The sequence below is a fragment of the Molossus molossus genome, unplaced genomic scaffold (assembly GCF_014108415.1).
Source record: "Molossus molossus isolate mMolMol1 unplaced genomic scaffold, mMolMol1.p scaffold_m16_p_11, whole genome shotgun sequence".
NCBI lineage: Eukaryota > Metazoa > Chordata > Mammalia > Chiroptera > Molossidae > Molossus > Molossus molossus.
The window spans coordinates 9,853,203-9,873,457 of record NW_023425346.1 but is presented as its reverse complement, the minus strand read 5'-3'; the positions used below and the strand labels follow the sequence as shown (position 1 = coordinate 9,873,457).

Below are 20,255 nucleotides of genomic sequence, written 5' to 3'. Positions count from 1 at the left end.
ATGGGTTAACAGTGAGATCAAGGAAGAAATTAAAAAATACCTTGAAAAAAATGTAAATGAGAACACCACAACCCAAAATCAGTGGGACACAGGGAAGCCAGTCTTAAGAAGGAAGTTCATAACATTACAGGCCTAGCTCAAGAAACAAGAAAAAGCTCAGCCCTGGCCGGTTTGGCTCAGCGGTTGGAGAGTCGGCCTGCGGTACAAAGAGACCCGGGTTCGGTTCCCGCTAAGGGCACGTACCTCGGTTGCAGTTTGTCCCCGGCCCTGGTTGGTCGTGCGGGTGGCAGCCACTCGATGTGTCCCTTCACATCGATGTTTCTCTCTCTCTCTCTCTTCCTCTCTCTCCCTCCCGCTCTATCTGAACAAAAAATAGAAAAATGTCCTCGGGTGAGGATAAAAAAAAAAAAAGAAAAAGCTCAAATAAACAGTCTAACTTAACATTTAAAGGAATTGGGAAAGGAACAACAAAGCCCAAAGTGAATAGAAGGAAGAAAATGATAAAGAGCAGAGCCGAAATAAAAGAAATAGAGTCTTTAAAACAAAACAAAACAACAACAACAAAAAACTACAAAGGATCTATGAAACCAAGAGCTGGTTCTTTGAAAAGATAAACAAGTTTGACATACCTTTAACCAGACTCATCAAGAAAAATAGAGGACCCAAATAAATAAAATCAGAAATGAAAGAATTATAGTAACAAGTAACTCCAAAGAAATACAACTGATTATAAGAAAATCTTATGAACAACTGTATGCCAACAAATTGGTTAATCTGGAAGAAATAGGTACATTCATAGAAGCATACAATCTTGTAAAACTGAATGAGGAAGAATCAGAGTATCTGGGTAGATTACAACTAGTGAAATTGAAGCAGTAAGCAAAAAACTCTCTACAAACATAAGTCCTGGACCAGATTTCTTCACAAGTGGAGTTTACCAAACATTCAAAAATAATGAACAATTATCCATCTCAAACTATTCCAAAAATAATTCAAGAGGGAAGAATTCTAAGCTCTTTTCAGGAGGCCACTGTTATCCTAATTCCAAAACCAGATAAAGACACTACGAAGAAAAAAAAAAAATGATAGACCAATATCCCAGATGAACATAGACACTAAAACCCTCAACAAAATATTAGATTCAGCAATATATTAAAAAGGTTGGTACACCATAATCAAGTGGGATTTAGTCCTGGGTGGAGAGTTGGTACAATATGTGCAAATCAATAAACATGTTATATACCTCACAAACCAAATGAAGGATAAAAACCACATGATTGCCCTGGCCAGTTTGGTTTAGTGGTTAGAGCGTCGGCTCGTGGACTGAAGGATCATAGGTTTGATTCCCGGTCAGTGGCATGCACCTGGGTTGCAGGTTCGATCTCTGGTCCTGGTTGGGAGGATGTGCTGGAAGCAGCCAGTCGATGTGTCTCTCTCACATTAATGTTTCTTTCTCTCTTCCTGTCTATCTAAAAATAAATCAACGGAAAAATATCCTCAGTGAGGATTAACACCACCACATAAAAATCCACATGATCATATCCGTAGATGCAGAAAAAGAATTTGATAAAATCCAGTACCCATTTATGAAAAACCTCTTAGGAAAATGAGAATAGAGGATCTGTACTACAACGTAATAAACCATAGATGACAAATCCACAGCCAACATCATACTCAATGGGCAAAAGTTAAAAGCATTTCCTTTAAGATCAGGACCAACATAGGGATGTCTGCTTTCACCACTGTTATTGAATACAGTATTTGAAAAGACCTAGCCACAGCAATCAGACTAGAAGAAAATATAAAAGGCATTCAAATTGGAAAAGGAGTAAAATTGTCATTATTTGCAGATGACCTGATACTGTATATGGCGAACCCTAAAGATTCCACCAAAACACTACTAGAACTGATAAGAGAATTAACGAAAGTAACAAGATACAAAATAAGTATTGAGAAATCAGTTGCGTTTCTATATATCAATAATGAACTATGAGAAAGGGAATCTAAGAAAATAATCCCATTTACAATTGCTTTAAAAATAATAAAATATTTAGGAATAAATTTAAGGATATAAAAGACCTGTATTTAGAAATTATAAGACACTGAAGAAAGAAATTGAAGAAGATACAAATAAGTAGAAGCATATACTTTGTTCGTGGGTAGGAAGAATTAACATCATTAAAGTGTTCACAATACCCAAAACAATCTATTGATTCAACTCTATCAAGCTACCAATGGCATATTTTACAGAACTAGAACAAATATTCCAGAAATGTGTATGGAACCACCAAAGATCCCTAATAGTCCCAGTGATCTTGAGAAGAACAAAGTTGGAGGAATCATGCTACCTAATATCAAACTATACTACTTTGCCGTCAAGTAATCAAATCAGCATGGTACTAGCATTAAAACTGACATAGATTAATGGAACAGAATAGTGTCCAGAAATAAACCCACACCTTTATAGTCACTTAATATTTGACAAAGGAGGAAAGAAAATACAATGGAGTTAAAGACAGTCTCTTTAGTAAATGGGACAGGCATGTTCAATAAAATGACACTAGACTACCTTCTTACATCATACACAAGATAAACTCAAAATGGATTAAAGACAAATGTTATGATTGAAACCATAAAAATCCTAGAAGAAAACATAGGCAGTAAAATCTCAGACATTTCTTAGTAATTATTTTTTCTCGTATATTACCTTAGGCAAGGGGAACAAAAGAAAAAGTGAAACAATGGAATTACAATAAACTCAAAAGTTTTTGGACAGCAAAGGAAACCATCAAGAAAATGAACAACCTACTGAATGGGAGAACATACTTGCCAGCGGTACATTTGATAAGGGTTTAATATTCAAAATTACAATGAACTTGTGAAACAGAACACTTATAAAACAAACAATCCAATTAAGAATTGGGCAAAGGACCTGAATAGACACTTCTCCATAGGAGACACACAGATGGCCAATAGACATATGAAAGGATGCTCAAAGTCAGTAATCATCAGAGAAATGCAAATTTAAAAAAATTATGAGACTCTCCTCATACCTTACAGAATGGCTACCATCAACAAAACAACAAACAACAAGTACTGGTAAGGAGGAGAAAAGGGAACCCTATTCCCTATTGGTTAGGATGCAAATTGGTGTAGTCACTGTGCAAACAGTATGGAATTACCTCAGAAAATTAAAAATGGATCTGCCTTAATGACCCAGCAGTTCTACTTCCGGGAAGATTTCCAAAGAACCTCAAAACACTAATTCAAAAGAATATTTGCAGCCCTATGTTCACATATGCTCCCACTCTCTGGCTAGTCTTTTAATTCTTTTAACATTGTGTTTTAAAAAGCAGATGTTCTAATTTTGATCAGGTCCAACATAACATTTTATTCTTTTAAGGATTGTGCTTATGGCAGTCTTTCCAAGGAATATTTGCCTAGTCCAAAGTCATCAAGGATTTCTTGTTCAAGAAAGACTTGTTTTTCTTATTCAAGAAAAACTTGTTTTCTTTAACAAGTTTTATTGTTTTAGGGTCTACATAGATCTATGATCCATTTTGAGTTAATTTTTGCATATAATGCAAGGTATGGATTGAAGTTCCTGTTATTTTTACATATGGTTCTGTTGAGGTGACTACCCTTTCTGTACCAATTTGACTTTATATCTTTATCCATAATTTTTATAGTTTGAATATTATAACTTATGTTCAGCTATTTTTACTTAACAAGATGTGTATAAATTTTTAATATAGGTAGACAAAAAAGATTTATCATGATTTTAGAACTTTTAAAATTATATATTATTAGTACATTGAGTATATTTAAAGGTACGAACATTTTTGTAGATCACAATTCATGTTCTTTCCTTAAAGGAATTGGACTCTTTTCCACTTACAGCAGTTATTTACACACACACACACACACACACACACACCACCATCAATTGTACTGAAACACCTTTCAGATGAAAAAAAGGGTGATGGAGAAATTTATTCGATTTTTTTTTTTCTTTCTGAAACATCATTTGATTTCTTTCCCTTTCTGAAAGATTTAGTATATTCTTCCACAAAGTTAGAATTTTCTAGTGGTAAAATTCTCTTGAAATAAAGCAGAATTATTGCTTTATGAATTGAAAGTAAATGTGACAGGCAGGGTGAATATGTTCGGTATCTTGATAACTAAAAATATGTTAGTTTGGGGGGAAATCTCAAGAGCTGGTTAGACAGTTCACTTATGCTTTAGGTTTGAATTCTTTAGGAATAAGTGCAAATGTCAAAAATAAGTGTGCTGGTGAATGGGAAAGACTACTGTTGGCAAAATACATTGGTATCTTTTGATCTTGTCATTCCTGTACTTTGCTTTGACATTGGAATACCTTTGTTAACATAGACCAATTTTTTTTTTTTTTTGGTAGCTCCCCCTACTAAGACTAAATTGTTGATTCTATTGTTACTACTATATTTTCTTATGTCTCTGGTCACTTTCTCTAGACCACTCACCCCTGTTGTAGGGAAGCAGGGTTGGAAAGAGGGGAATGGTTAGAGCCATCACAGGAAAGAGTGGAATTTGCACAAAGAGATCACATCATGCACGTTGCTTCATTCTCTGTATATTTTCTGTCTCTTGTAAATGGCTGTTGGTTGAGTAGTACCATTGTGAAAGATGTATTAATTTTCTGTTGTGTAATGAATTACCACCAATTTAGCAGCAAAAAACAATACATTTATTTTTTTTTCCAGTATTCGTGGGTCAGGAGTATGGATACAGCTTGGTTTTAGATCTCACAAAGTACAATGTACATGATGACCGGACTACGGGAGCTTGGGGTTCTCTTCCAAATCATGTTGTTGTTGACAAATACAATCAACTATGGGGCTGAAGTCTTCAGTTCCTTGCTGGCTGTCAGCTCTTAGGGGCCCCTGCACATCCTTGCCACATGGCCCTGTAATAGACCTTCTATATCCAGCATAATTTCTTTCACTTCATGAAGGTCTCAGTCTTTCTTTTAAGAGCTTTTATCTGATTGTCAGGTGCACCAGAGGGTAATCGTAATCTCTCTTTTGATTAATTTAGCTGATTTGGGACTTGAATCATATTTGCAAAATCCCTTTCAGCTTTCACCTAATCTGGAAGGAAAATCCCATCAAATTCCTAAGTCTTTCCCATACTCAAGTGGAGGGTATTGTACTGTTTTCTGCTTGATCAATTAAGAATAAAAAAAATAAAAGTTTTAAATTTACCTTCAATTATTCCTTCTTTGATATTTTTCCGTTCTTTGTCTAGATGTGAGTTTGACCTATATTATTTTCCTTCTTTCTAAAGAACTTTTTAAAAAATTTATCTTGTTGTTGTTGAAAGTATTACACATGACCCCCCTTTTTTCCCCATTGACCCCCTTCACCCTGCTCCTGTCCCCCAGGTCTTCACCACACTATTGTAAGGTGATACCACATTGTTTTAACTTGCATCTGTCTGATGATTAGTGACATTGAGCATTTTTTCATATGTCTCTTGGCCATCTGTATGTTCTCTTTGAAGAAGTGTCTATTTAGGTCCTTTGCCCATTTTCTAATTGGATTGTTTGTCTTTCTTTTGTTAAGTTTTATGAATTTTTTATATATGTTGGAAATTAACCCCTTATCACACGTATCATTAACAGATATGTTCTCCCCTACATTAGGCTCCCTTTTCATTTTGTTGATGGTTTCTTTTGCTGTGCAGACGTTTTTTATTTTGATATAGTCCCATTTGTTTGTTTCCCTTGCCCTAGACAATGTATCGGTGAAAATTCTGCTACATGAGGTGTCTGAGATTTTGCTACCTATGGTTTCTTCTGGGATTTTTATGGTTTTATGACTTACATTTAGGTAAACAGACCTGGGCGCTCTAACATTGCTCGTTGTGTGCATTGTTTGCGCCCTCCTGTTGTAATGGAGTCCTGATTGCTATTGGCCCATTTATGCATGGGATTGACGCTCAGGCCGGCTGAGAGTGAGGCTCAGCCCCCAACACAGCATGCAGGCTCTTCTGCAGTTACTTATCACACAAAGTGGAATTTGCCTCAACAGAGTTTTCAGCTTGCCAACATCTCCCTTTGGATATACTGCCTGCGAAGCTTATTGGATCCTGCTCTATTGTTGTCTGAAGCTGGCCACTGGGTTTATTGGTTTGGGGCCTCTTTGGAGGGTCTCTCATGCAGACCAATGTCAGACACTGTTTGGTGCCTCTGAGTATCCTGTTTGGAGCTATCAGTGATGCACAGTTTATGGTTCCGTCTCCTGGGGCTGGTTGCATGTGGAAAGCACCAAGCTGCACACCACGGTCTGCTTTTACTAGTCCTGGGCCCAGGAGCAAGTCAGGCAAAGATTCCAAGTACAGTACTGTACTACCCTGAGTTTGGCCTCTACTTGCATACTGTTTGTCTCAGTCACTTAATGAGCCTCAGGTTGTAGTCTTTAGCAAGGTGTAAACTCCACAGGGTGGGTCAAGAGGGCTTTCAAGGGTGGGGCTGTTGCTTTCCCCCAGGCTAAAGCTGCATTGATGATAAAGTTGTGCCTGAGAAAGATCACTTCTGCAGTATGGGGGGGATCCTGGCAGCTGTGTTCTAAGCTCTCTCCCCAGAGCCACCAACCCCAGACTCACCTCATCCAGCTATGGTCCACTCTAAGCCCAACGAGAGTGGCTGCAAACGTAATTTAGTGCATTTGCCCTTTAAGAGGGTGCCTGTTTCTAGCGGTCTTTCCCTGCCAGACAGAACCTTCGGTGCTTTTCACAGCCAGATGTTATGTGGGCACCTTTCCCAGTTCTGTTACTCTAGGCTGGGGAGCCCCAGCTTGGGGTTTTGATCACAGACTTCTCTTGTGGAACCCCCCTCAGCTGAGAGCCCTCCAACACTTCAGCTGCTGCCTGTGGGAGTTGTGCTTCCTCATTTTCTTCCAGTCTCCATGTGGGCTCCTCTTTACATCCTTGGTTATAAGGGTTTTCTCCAGCTAGCCTTTAGTTTGTTATTCATGATGATTTTTTTTATATTTTAGTTATAATTCCAGTTTGTTCCTGGGAGAAGGTCAGTGTAACTTTCATTTAATCTGCCTCCATCTTGGGATCTCAGAACTTCTGTTAAAATATCTTGCAAGGCAAATCCACTGGCAACAAATTCCGTTTCTCATTTTGTCTGAGGAAATCTTTATTTCTCTTTTGAAAGGTAATTTTTCAGGATACAGAATCCTAGGTTGGTAGGTTTTTTCCTCAACACTTAAACATTTCACTCTATCTCTTCTTGCTTGCATAGTTAAGAAGTCAGATACAATTATATTTGTTCTCTGTAGATAAGGTTTTTCTCTCTGCGTCTTTCAGGGTATTTTTTAAATCTGATTTTCTGTAGTTAAAAAATGATATGCATAGGTGTGGAGTTTTTTGTTTTTGTTTTGCATTTTTCCTTCTTAGTATTCTCTCAGATTCCTGGTTCTGTGGTTTGATGTTCAGCATTAATTTGGGGAAATTGTCAAAAAATAATTGGGGGAAATTCTCAATAATTATTCATTTCTGTTCTTTTTTCTCTTCTTCGGATATGTTAATATCTTTTGTAGTTGTCCTACAGTCCTTGGATATTCTGTTCTGATTTTGTTTGTTTGTTTTTTAAGTCCTTGTTCTCTTTGCTTTTCATTTTTTTTAGGATTCTGTTGATACATTTTCTAGCTCAGATTCTTTCCTTTGCTGTGTGTCATGTACTAATAAGCCTGTCAAAGGTATTCTTCATATCTATTGTTCTTTTACCTGTAACATTTCTTTTTGGTTTATTCTTGGGGTTTTCATCTCTATACTTACATTGCCCCTCTCTTCTTACATGTTGTGTACCTTATCCTTAGAGCCCTTAGCATATTAATGATAGTTGTTTTAAATTCCCTGTCTGATAACTCCAACATTACTTCTATGTCTAGTTCTGATGCTTGCTCTGTTTCTTCACAGTGTTTTTTGTTTTGTTTTTGTTTTTGCCTTTTGGTATGCTTTGTAAATTTTTCTTGATAGGCAGACATGATATTTTGCTAAAAGGAACTGCTATAAATAGGGCCTTAGTAATGTAGTAGTCAAGTGTGGGGTAGGGGAAGCATTCTTTAGTCCTATGGTTAGCTATCAGTATTTTAGTGAACCTATGCCTCTGGACTGTGAACTTCGTAAGTGTTTTTCATATTTTTTTTCTCTCCACTTAGGTGGGACAGCATGGCTAGAGTGGGCTGAAGTTGGGTATTTTCCTTGCCACAGGTCAGTTAGGTTTTGTAACTAATTTCTTTTGAGGGTAGGCCTTGTTAAGAACAGAGTGTTCTGATGTAATTTCATAATGGTCACTCCACCCCACCCAATGTGCTGATATTTACTATGGGAATCTGGTTGAGCTCCTGGAGATAAATCTCACCATATTATAGGAGCCCTCCAATAACTGGGTCCCCCTAGAGTTTTTAAACTTTCAGAGTTGTCCACATTTAGCCTCCAACAATTTGTCAGTTACAATTCATGCTTTCCTAGTACTCATGCACTGGCTCCTGTGGCAGCTTCTGCTTGTGTGTCTCTACTCTGGTAAGCTGTGACTCTTCATCTATGCCTGTTTCCAGTCTTGGGGGCAGTGTCCTGTGTCTTCTTTCTTTTATAGATCCAAGAAGAGTTGCTAATTTTTCAGTCTGTTCTGCTTTTTACTTGTTAGGATAGAAGGGGGACTTCTAAGCTTCTTACATATGGAAGCAGAAACTGCTAATCACTGTCTTTTAATTTATGAATCTTACTTGGCTAGCCCTACTCTATCAACATGCTAAAGCTGTTTTCCTCTGTACAGTTTTTATATTTGTATAACATTGACTTTTACTTTTAGTTTTTGAGTGTTTTTTAAAATCCTCACCCGAGGACATTTTTTCATTTTTGTTCAGATAGAGTGGGAAGGAGAGAGAAACATCGACGTGAAAGGGACACATTGAGTGGCTACCTCCCGTACAACCCCAACTAGGGCCAGGGACGAATCTCAACTGAGGTATGTGCCCTTGACCTGAATCAAACCTGCGACTCCTTGGTCTGCAGGCCAATGCTCTACCGCTGAGCCAAACCGGCCAGGGCAATTTTTTTTTTTTTTTTACAGATAGAGAGGAAGAGAGAGAGACACACCGACTGGTTGCCTGCCACCCACATAACCCCAACCAGGGCCAGGGACAAACTGCAACCAAGGTATGTGCCATTAGCGGGAACCGAACCCAGGACTCTGGTCCACAGACTGATGCTCTAACCACTGAGCCAAACCCGCTAGGGCGGGTATTTTTTGTATGTGTTTTTGTTTGTTTGTTTTTAATCCTCACCCGAGGATATTTTTCTATTTACCTTCAGATAGAGTGGGAGGGAGAGAAACATCCATGTGAGAGAAACACATTTACTGGTTACCTCTCACGACGAACTGCAATCAAGGTACATGTCCTTGGCCAGAATTGAGCCCATGACTCGTTGGTCCGCAAGCCGACGCTCTACCGCCGAGCCAAACTGGCCAGGGCTGCTTTTAGTTTTAATCCTGTTGATATGAAGAGTCTCTAATATCAACTGCAGTTTTCAATTCCACTGATTTTAACTGCTGTTTTTTTGTTTTTTTCTTTTTGCCTACTCTTTCCAATGTCTTGCTACTTACTGCTTTTTCATATTTTAAAGTTCTGTATTCTTGTGTTTGTTTCTAGTTTGTTTCCTTTATCTAATTGTCTTTAAGAGTGAAATTTTAATGGATTTTAAACTTTGAATCCTTGAATGTTTGAAAATGTCTTCAGCTTTATTCTTTTACGTTGTCAACCAATGGTCATTGGTGCCTTTCAGTGCCAACAGTAATTCCCAATTTGGGTGTGGTGAAGAAGAACACTATCTAGTGCAAAACAGCTCAATTTTTATATAGCATTGCTGTGAAAACAGCATGGCTGTGGAACAGTTCAATTGTGATACAGCATGACTGAAAACGGCATGGGTCTGAGGCAGCCCTCGGACTAGCTTGCCCTGCAGCCAGTCTTTTCTCTGGCTAGACATCTCTGCTCTGCTCCTCCCTGGTATGCTCTGCACTGGTCTGGTATGCTCTGCTCCATTCTGTGCCAGTCTGCTCTGGCCTGTGCTGGTCTCCTACACTCTGCTCTGGTGAGACATCTTCGGTGTTTCAGCTCAGCTGGGTAAGTACAGTCTTCGGTGGAAGGGAAAAGTGCACTCACTCCCAGAAGCATAGGGTAGCTGACTTATATAGACAGAAGCTCCTGTCCCTGATCCCTGATTAGTCTTTCATGAGGACTCCAAATCCTTGTTTGATTGATCCAAAAGACATTGGCCTGATTGGTGAGAAAAAAGCCACTCTTTGGTTGGAGCTGTGCAGCTTTGATTGGATGGGGAAAATCTCAGTCCTATTAGTTAAATAGGATTCCAGGAACTGCTTTATAAGGGCTGGCTCAGATGGCAGGAGCACAGTGCAGGAAGTCTGTTGTTTTGTTTTGTTATTTGTTAATTTGAGCCCAGTTAGCCACCAGGAGCCTTTCTTAGTAGGTGGTTTCTTTCTGAGGGCCCACAACATGCCCTGGCCGGTTTGGCTCAGCGGTTTGAGCATTGGCCTGCCATCCAGAGAGACCCGGGTTCGGTTCCCACTGGAGACGCGTACCTCAGTTGCAGTTTGTCCCTGGCCCTGGTTGGGTCATACAGGTGGCAGCCACTTGATGTGTCCCTTTCACATCGATGTTTCTCTCTCTCTCTTTCTCCCCCTCCCACTCTATCTGAACGAAAAGTTCTCGGGTGAGGATTAAAAAAAAAAAAAAAAAATTCTTAAAAAGCCCTGGCCGGTTTGGCTCAGCGGTTAGAGCGTCGGCCTGCGGTCCTGAGAGACCCGGGTTCGGTTCCCGCTAAGGGCGCATACCTCGGTTGCAGTTTGTCCCTGGTCCTGGTCTGAGGGTCCACAACATGAATTCTAATTTTGGGGGTATATACTTCTGTGTTTCAAATACGGTAAAGCCTCGATATAATGAACTAATTCAGGTGAGAGAATGTCCGTTAAAGCCAAAAGTCCATTATATAATAAAGTAGGTTTTTCAAATTCATGAGTTAAAAAGTTGACAAATTAGTTTCTCCTGTTTTTATTTATGTGCACACATTTGTGTAATAAAAATTATGTGTGAAAAGTTTAATTTCACAAAGTTTTCTATATGTATTATAGTAATTTTAAATTTATACTGACTAGGTCTAGTAAATGCCTGCATTCACCAGTCACCACAAGTAAATAAATGCACATGGCTGGGGAATGGATTAGCACACATCGGAACATTGGCCAGCTGGCATGCCTTAAAACTGCTGCAGAAAGTCATGCCATGCTACAACAGAACCAATTACCATGGGCAATGCGGTCATTCCCCGGATGTTGTTTATGAGCGGTGACTCTTGGATTTAACTTTGTAGACTGCAGTCGTAGATATGTAATATTTATGTTGGTGAAATTACTACAGTGTTTTTTCCAACATATGGCCTCTTTGCTAAAATCTGTTCAAAATAACAGTGAATTAATAACAAAATAATAACCTGTGAATTTGATTATATGCAAATCTTGGTTAAAAGCATTTAAAAATTAATAGGGGGTTAATTTTCACATGACATATGGATCGGAAATTTTGTCCACTAAATACGAAGCTTGTTAAATCAAGGTCTGCGAAATCGAGGGTTTACTTTCAAACTTCGAAGTTACATATTCATTGTCTTTAGCATCAAATGCTGCTTATATCAGTGTGGTATCTTTTCTTCTATAGGCAATATACTTTTTTCCTCTTAGGTTACAAATAGAGAAGCAAAGATCTATATCCTTAAGTTTTTGTATTCTTTAGAACAAGATAATCCTATTAGAATTAGTTTGAATTTGAGGATAATTACAATGAAGGGTGTTGTTGTGTTTAAAAACAAACTCTCCTGTTTACCCCAAATCTTAAACTTAATAAAGGGAGGAGCCCTTCAGAGTGAAATAAGCTTCTCTCCTGTTGCCACTTTACAGTGTTCTTTAATACTTGCATCAATGAATAATATTCAACTTCGTGAGGTAGCATATTCTCCTTCCCTCTTTTGACTACTAAATTTATATATTTTGAATTGGAATATGACTCCCTGAACATTTTGTTTATTTTCTCATTGGAACAGTTAAAAATAAAGCTCTTCTTCCAGGTAGTTTGTAATTTTAGTTTAGATAATAAACTATATTTATGGTCTTTTTTTTTTTTTTACCTATGATTGTTATCTGGCTGGTTCAGATTTTATAATTGCTTTTTTTAACCTAAGTGTTAGTTGAAAAATACATAGTAAATTTGCATTTTAAACTACTTTGTACCTTGAACTATTTTATTTAGTGAGTTTTTTTCCAACTTAGACCTTGTGTGGACAGTAATGACCTCACGTTTCCGATTGCCTGCTGGCAGAACCTACAATGTGCGAGCATCAGAGTTGGCCCGAGATAGACAGCATACAGAGGTGGATTGCAACATTCTTCTTCTGGATAACACTGTACAAGCTTTCAAAGTTAATGTAAGTATTTTATGTCTCTCTCTTTGAAAAATAATCTCTGGTTATAAATCTGAATTAGGTTACATTTTAAAATTAAAATTGGTTAATTATAGTACAACTAGAAACCCATATTCAGTGAAGAAAAGTCTTTGTAGTACGGATTTGTAACTATCAAATATGAGTCCTTTAAAGTATTGACAAATCAGCCTGGCCAGTGTGGCTTAGTAGTCCAGCATCAACCCATGCACCAAGAGGTTGCCTGTTCCATTCCCGTTCAGGGCACATGTCCCGGTTGTGGGTCAGATCCCCAGTAAGGGGCATGCAGGAAGCAGCCAATTGATGTTCTCTCTCATCGATATTTCGCTCTCTCTCCCTCTCCCTTCCTCTCTCTCAAATCAATAAAGAAAAAAAATTTTTTTAATGTTAACAAATCAGCAGTCCATTATTGATTAATTAGTGGAGCAAATTTGTAGTATGTGGGTTATTTTTATAAATGTGCTTGAAGGTGCTTACAAGGAATTTGTTCTCCTAAATAATTTTTTTTTTTCCATTTCTCACCCAAGAATATTTTTCTGTTTATCTTCAGATAGAGTGGGAGAGAGAGAGAAACATTGACATTAGTGGGACACATCGATTGGTTGCCTCCCACACGACCCTAACCAGGGCTGGGGACAAACTGCAATCGAGGTACTGGAATTGAACCTGCGACTCATTGGTCCACGGGCCAATGCTCTAACCACTGAGCAAAACTGGCCAGGGCTGTTATCCTAAATAATTTATACATTTTTATTTTGATCTTACTTACACTATCTGGGAATAAAACTTTTGCTACAAAAAACGAAAAGGTGAATGAGAGCTCTGGTCTTATCTGAGTCTTGTCTGAAATATTTATTCAACAAATATTTGTTCATCTTATTTGTATATAGCTGTATTTGCTCAAACTATTTGTGAGTTTTACCCATGTGGTATGCTAACAGTAGTTGGTTCATTTTCATTGCCATATTATAGTACTGTGTTCTATGAATATACTGTAATTTACTTGTCCATTTATTTGTTACCATTTACTTGTCAAGTTTTCTGTTGATGTGTATTTGCATTGTTTCCACTTTGGGCTCTTAATGTTGCTGGTGAATATTCTTATGCATGTCTTAATATACACAAGGGTGCATTCCTGTTTTTTTGTTTAAAAAATTTCAGGCTACCCTGGATGGTGTGGCTCAGTTGGTTGAGTGTCGTCCTGTGCACCGAAAGGTCACCAGTTTGATTCCCAGTCAGGGCACATGCCCAAGTTGTGGGCTCGATCCCCAGTTGGGGTATATGTGGGAGGCAGCTGATTGATGTTTCTTTCTCACATTGATTGATAGCTAGCTAGCTAGCTAGATAAAATAAACATTTCAGGCCAACAGAAAAGGTGAAAGAGTAATATAAATACCCATATACCCTTTACCTAAATTGACATGTTCTGAACATTTTGTTGTACGTTTACTTTTTTTTTCTCTCATTGTTTTCTTCTGAAATTTCTGAAATTGCTACATTTTACCTGTAAGCATTTCAGCAACCTAATAGTCTGATCAATTAACCACAGTATCATTATCACACTAAAAAATTTAACATTATAACATTATGAAAATAATTAGTATCTAATATGCACTCCATATTCAAACTGGAATTCCGCATTCCCCGATTCTGCATCTCATAGGATGACACCTTCATATGGTTCCTGCTCTGTTCCTTAGGTACAGTAGTTCTCCCTTATCTGTGATTTTGCTTTTTTGGGTTTCAGTTACCTGTGGTCAACTATGGTCCAAAGACATTAAATGGAAAATTCCAGAAATAAACAATTCATAAGTTTTAAATTGCATGCTGTTGTGAGTAGTGTAGTGAAATCTCACACTGTCTTGCTTTATTCCACTTGGGACATGAATCATCCCTTTCTCCAGTGTAATCCACACTTTGTATGTTACCCACCTGTTAGTCCCTCAGCTATCTTGATTTATACAGAGAGAAAGAGAAAGAACACATTCACATAATGTTTAATAATAATAAAATATAACAATATACTGTAGTAGTTATTGTTAATCTCTTACTGTGCCTAGTTTATAAGTTAAACTTTGTCATAGGAATGTATGTATATGAAAAAACATGGTGTACACAGAGTTTGGTACTGTCTGTGGTTTCAGGCAACCAGGGGGTCTTAGAACAATATGCCTGGTAGATAAGGGGAGACTTTGTTTTGATACTTTGAAATTTTTTCTTTTTTTTAAAAAAATCTTTATTGTTGAATGTATTACAGATAGATGTTCCTCATTTTTCCCCCATTGACCCCCTCCTCCCCACTCCCACCTCTCTCCCGCCTTTTCCCACACTGTTGTCTGTGTCCATTGGTTATGGACCATATAAGTTCTTTGGTTTATTTCTTCCCACCCCCAAACCCCCTTCTCTTTGAGGTTTGTCAGTCTAACAACCAATTTGTTCTTCTTAATCCCTTCACCTTTTTCACCCATTCCCCCAACCCCCCTTTCATCTGGCAACCAACAAAATGTTCTCTGTATCTATGAGAATGTTTCTGTTCTGCCTGTTCATTTTGTTTGTAGATTCCATTGCCGATAGATATGTATTCATTGCCATTTTGTTTGTTCATATATTTTATCTTTTTTTTTTTTTTTTTTTTCAAAAAGATCCTTCAACATTTCATATAATAACGGTTTGGTGGTGATGAACTCCTTTAACTTTTTCTTGTCTGGGAAACTCTTTATATGGCCATCGATTCTAAATGACAGCTTTGCAGGATAGAGTAATCTTGGTTGTAGGTTCTTGCTTTTCATCACTCTGAATATTTCTTGCCACTCCCTCTGGCCTGTAAAGTTTCTTTTGAGAAATCAGCTGACAGCCTTATGGAAACTCCCTTGTAGGTAACTAACTGCTTTTCTCTTGCTGCTTTTAAGATTCTTCCTTTGTCTTGAACCTTTTGCATTTTGATGATGATGTGTCTTGGTGTGGGTCTCTTGGGGTTCATTTTGTTTGGGACTCTCTGTGCTTCCTGGACTTGTATGTCTGTTTCCTTCACCAAGTTAGGGTAGTTTTCTGCCATTATTGTTTCAAATAGGTTTTCAATTTCTTGTTCTTCCTCTTCTCCTTCTGGCACCCCCAAGATGCGAATGTTGGCACGCTTGAAGTTGTCCCAGAGGCTCCTTACACTATCCTCATTTTTTTGGATTTGGTTTTCTTTTTGCTCTTCTGATTGGGTGTTTTTTGCTTTCTTGTATTCCAAATCAATGGTTTGCTTCTTGGCTTTACCTACTCTACTATTGAATCCGTGTAAATTATTCTTTATTTCAGTTAGTGCCTCCTTCATTTCTGACTGGTCTTTTTTTAATGCTCTTGAGGCCCTCACTAAGTTTGTTGAGCATCCTTATAAGCAGTATTTTGAACTCAGCATCTGGTTAGGTTGCTTATCTCCATTTAGCTTAGTTCTTTTCCTGGAGTTTTGTTCTGTTCTTTCATTTGGGACCTGTTTCTTTGTTTCCTCATTTTGGCTGCCTCTCTGTGTTTGTTTCTGTGTATTACTTAACAAGAGGTATGGGGCTATCTGAGACCAGATGCTGCTTGTTTGAAAGAATTTAGGAAAACCTGAAGCAGGATCTAAGGCCAATCCTATGATTAAGCAAGTGGCAACAGCTTGGGTGGGCCTGAAAGTTGGGTGGGGCGGGGCCTCAGGGAATCACCAGGGCGGGGCAACCAGTGTGAGTCAGGTTGCTGGAGTCCCAGATATGGCGGCTGTCTGCCGCCCCAGAAAAGGGCTCACCAACGGAACAAAGGCCTCTGACAGCACGTCTGTCCTGGAGAAAGCCCCCTCTCCAGCCCTCGCTCCAGTGTCAAACAGCTCAGTTCTTCCCTGTACGTCTCCGGTGCCCCTCGAGCTGCCTCCCCTCCAAGCCTAGAGGGAGCAAATCTGAGTAAGTCTGTGCGCAGGCCCTTTAAGAGGAGCTGCCTGGGGCTCCAGCCACCTCAGCCTCCCTGAGCCTCAGTTCCCGCTGGTTTTTCCAGCCAGACGATATGGGGACTTCTCTTCCTGGCACTGGAACCCTGAGTGGGATGCCTGGTGTGGGATGGGGACCCCTCAGTCCTCAGGGAGGACCTTCCCAGCTGAGGTGTCCTCCTGATTTTTATCCGCCACAGGTGGGTGTGGGACCAGCCCGTCTGCCTCCGCCCCTCCTACCAGTCTCGATGCAGCTGTTTCTTTAATTCTGTAGTTGTAGGACTCCCATTCAGGTGGATTTCAGGCGGTTTTGAATGATGGTGGTTCTGTAGTGTAGTTGTAACTTTGATGTGGTTGTGGGAGTGCGCAATACCGCTTTTACCTACCTTGCCATCTTGACTGGAAGTCGGTACTTTGAAATTTTTAAGTAGTATGTTATATCAGTGTTCTGAAATCCTGCCATTTGTGAGGGCATGGATGGACCTTGGCCTTGTGCTAAATGAAATAAGTCAGACAAGACAAATACTGTATGCTTTCGCTTGTGTGGAATCTAAAAAAGTTGAACCCAGAAACAGAGTAAGATGGTGGTTGCCAGGGGCCTGGTTAAAGGGGGAAGTGGAGAGATGTTGGTCAAAAGGTACAAATTTCCATTTATAATGTGAGTAACGTCTGGGGATCTAATGTGCAGTATGGTTACTATTGTCAGTAATAATGTATTATATACTTGAAAGTTGCTAAGAGAATAAATCTTAAATGTTCTTACCACACACACAAAGACATAATTAATTGTGTGAGGTGATGGATGTGCTAACTAACCTTATTGTGGTAATCATTTCACAACATACAGTTGACCCTTACAAGATGGGTTTGAACTGGGCAGGTCCACTAATACACGGAGTTTTTTCAATAAATATGCGTGTGTCCCTTTGTATCCCTAGGTTTTGAATTGCAGATTCAACCAACTGTGGATCTAAAACAGTATTTTTGATCCCTTGGGGTGGAGGGTGTGGAAGGCCAATAATATGCCTTGTTCTATGCCATTTTATATAAGAGAAATGAGCATCAGTGGATTTTGGTGTCTGCAGGGGTCCTTGAATCAATCCCCCACAGATACCTAGGGATGACTGAGTTTTGGGAGAGACAAAAGTTATATGTGGATATTTTACTACATGAGGGTTGATGTCCCTAACCCCTCCCACCCTCACTGTTGTTCAAGGTCATCTGTGTATGTGTATAAAATGATCACATTTCACACCTTAAATTTACACAATATATGTCAATTGTATCTCAAAGCTGGAAAAATATTAATCTTTACTAGTTTTTTAAACTTAAAAATTTTAATATATAGTACTGTATAGCAGGATCACTAATTTATCTTTTTTTTTAATCTTCACCTGGGGATATTTTTCCATTGAGATATTATATGTGTGTGTGTGTGTGTGTGTGTGTGTGTGTGTGTGTGTGTATATATATATATTTTTTTTTTAGAATGGAAGGGAGGGAGTTTGGGAGGAGAGAGAAACATCAATGTGAGAGACACACATTGATTGGTTGTCTCCCACACAACCCCTACCTGAGATCAGTCCTGCAACCCAGGTACATGCCTTTGACAAGGAATCAAACCTTCACCCCTCTGGTCTGCAAGCTGATGATCTAACCATTGATCCAAACAGGCCAGGACTAATTTATGTTTTTTGTCCCAAATTCCAAGCCTTTTCACATTGGAAAGGGGGCTGCAGAGTAGTACTTTTAAGGATATTATCTAACATACCTAACTAATGTGCTTTTACAAAAATTTTAAATTATAATTATTTTTTGTCATTTATTAATAGATAGTTGGAGTGTAGTTGACAAGCAGAGCTAATATTCATCCAATGCAGGAAATTCTGTTCTATAAAAATTTCTGGTTAATTGAAACTCTCATGTATTAGAGAACTAATACATGAAAAGGAGCCTTTTTCCTGTTACTGACTCTTTAGACTTCTTTTGAGGGGCATTTAAACTTAATCATTCTGGCTTTAATTTAATATTAGTGAATTTTTATTTAAATAGTTAATATCTAGTTTTTATTTTAACTTATAGTTTTGTATTTTTTAAATTGTAGAAGGATTTTTTAATGTTTTCCACCTAGCATAATGGTACGTTAGTTTTTAATAGTATGTTTTATCTTTTAATCATGTGCTATCTAATTACTCTTCTAGAAAAATGTATTTAATATGTTTTATATGTTTATATATTTAAATATTAGTTCTAATAGAGTTGAGTATATTATTAGAATGCTAGGCACTAAGGTATTAGAAACTTTCTCTACTGGTAACTTCAGGTCATGAGAAATGCAGATTGGTGCAACCATTATGGAAACAGTATGTAGGTTCCTCAAAAAATTTAAAATGGAATTGCCTTATGACCCAGCAATTCCACTTCTGGGAATATATCCAAAGAAACCTGAATCACTAATTCAAAAGGGTATATGCATTTGCAATGTTATTTACAATAGCGAAGATTTGGATGCAACCCAAGTTGATGAGTAACTGCGCGGTACATTTACACAATAGAATACTACTCGTTGGTAAAAAAGAAGGAAATCTTATCTTTTGTAACAGCATAGATGGACCTAGAGGGTATTATGCTAAGTGAAGTAAGCCAGTCCATGAAAAACAAATACTTTATGATTTTATTTTATTTTTTTATCCTCACCCGAGGATATTTTTCCATTTTTTGTACAGATAGAGTGGGAGGGAGAGAGAAGAAGGGAGAGAGAGAGAGAAACATCGACGTGAAGGGACACATCGAGTGGCTGCCACCCGCACGACCAACCAGGGCCGGGGACAAACTGCAACCGAAGTACGTGCCCTTAGCGGGAACCGAACCCAGGTCTCTCCGGACCGCAGGCCGACGCTCTAACCGCTGAGCCAAACTGGCCAGGGCCTTTATGATTTTATTTATACATGGAATCTAATGAACAAATGTAAGCAAAATAAAAACAGTCTTGTAGATACAGAGAACAGACTGTCAGAGTGGAGGGAGTTTGAGGGCTGAGTGAAAAAGGTGAAGGGATTAAACAGTACAAATTGATAGCAGTAGAAGAGCCATAGAGATGCAGATTACAGCATGGAGATATATTCAGTAATGTCGAGATAAAGATGAGTGCTTGAGGCAGCAGGAGTACCAACCACTCTGTAGAGTGCATGGTTTTCTGGCCTTTTTGGTGTATATCTGAAACTGCAGAATGGTATTGAATGTAAATTGTGGTTGAAAAAAACTTAGGACGAGTAAAATGAGAAATTAACTGTAGGATTTGTAGTATATTTATTCTTCCAGGTATTTACTCCCAAATCATTCATAATGTTCGAGTTGCTTTGTACTTTTGTATAAATGCTACATATTTTAATCTTTGTGAATGGATTCCTGGTTATGCATTTTGCAACCTGTGCAGTGATAGCCTGCAGACTAATAGGGAAGTTCAAACCCCTGCATTTATTCTCTTAAATCTGTAAAATACAATTAAGTCTCCGAAATCTCCCTTATGGGCAGCTGCTACAATCACCAGCATAGTCTATTCACTGGAAAGAGAACCACTCACTTTGCTCTGGAGATTACCAAGCAATGATTTGTAACATCTTAACTGTTGGAGTCATTGCTTGCCCTAAAAGATTTCTATACCATAGGTGAAGCCTGCTTTTTTCTGGAACTCATCTCATTAAAGCCTTTTCTGTATATTTTCCTGAGAGAAAAATGATGCAATGAA

At 38.4% G+C, this 20,255-nt stretch overlaps 1 protein-coding gene across 5 annotated transcripts in view; it reads left to right on the top strand.

The window, feature by feature from the left end:
- PTPN4 (protein tyrosine phosphatase non-receptor type 4) overlaps positions 1–20,255 on the top strand; it is a 251,441-nt gene that overhangs the window by 27,243 nt on the left and 203,943 nt on the right. For 3 of the 5 annotated variants that reach the window (XM_036254434.1, XM_036254430.1, XM_036254435.1), the window contains one exon: positions 12,395–12,549. In XM_036254434.1, the coding sequence (XP_036110327.1) occupies positions 12,412–12,549 (138 nt within the window). In that variant the 5' untranslated portion in view covers positions 12,395–12,411. Of the gene's footprint in view, positions 1–8,210; positions 8,263–10,037; positions 10,179–12,394; positions 12,550–20,255 lie in introns of all 5 variants that reach the window. The other 2 variants (XM_036254433.1, XM_036254432.1) reach the window with 2 other exon arrangements.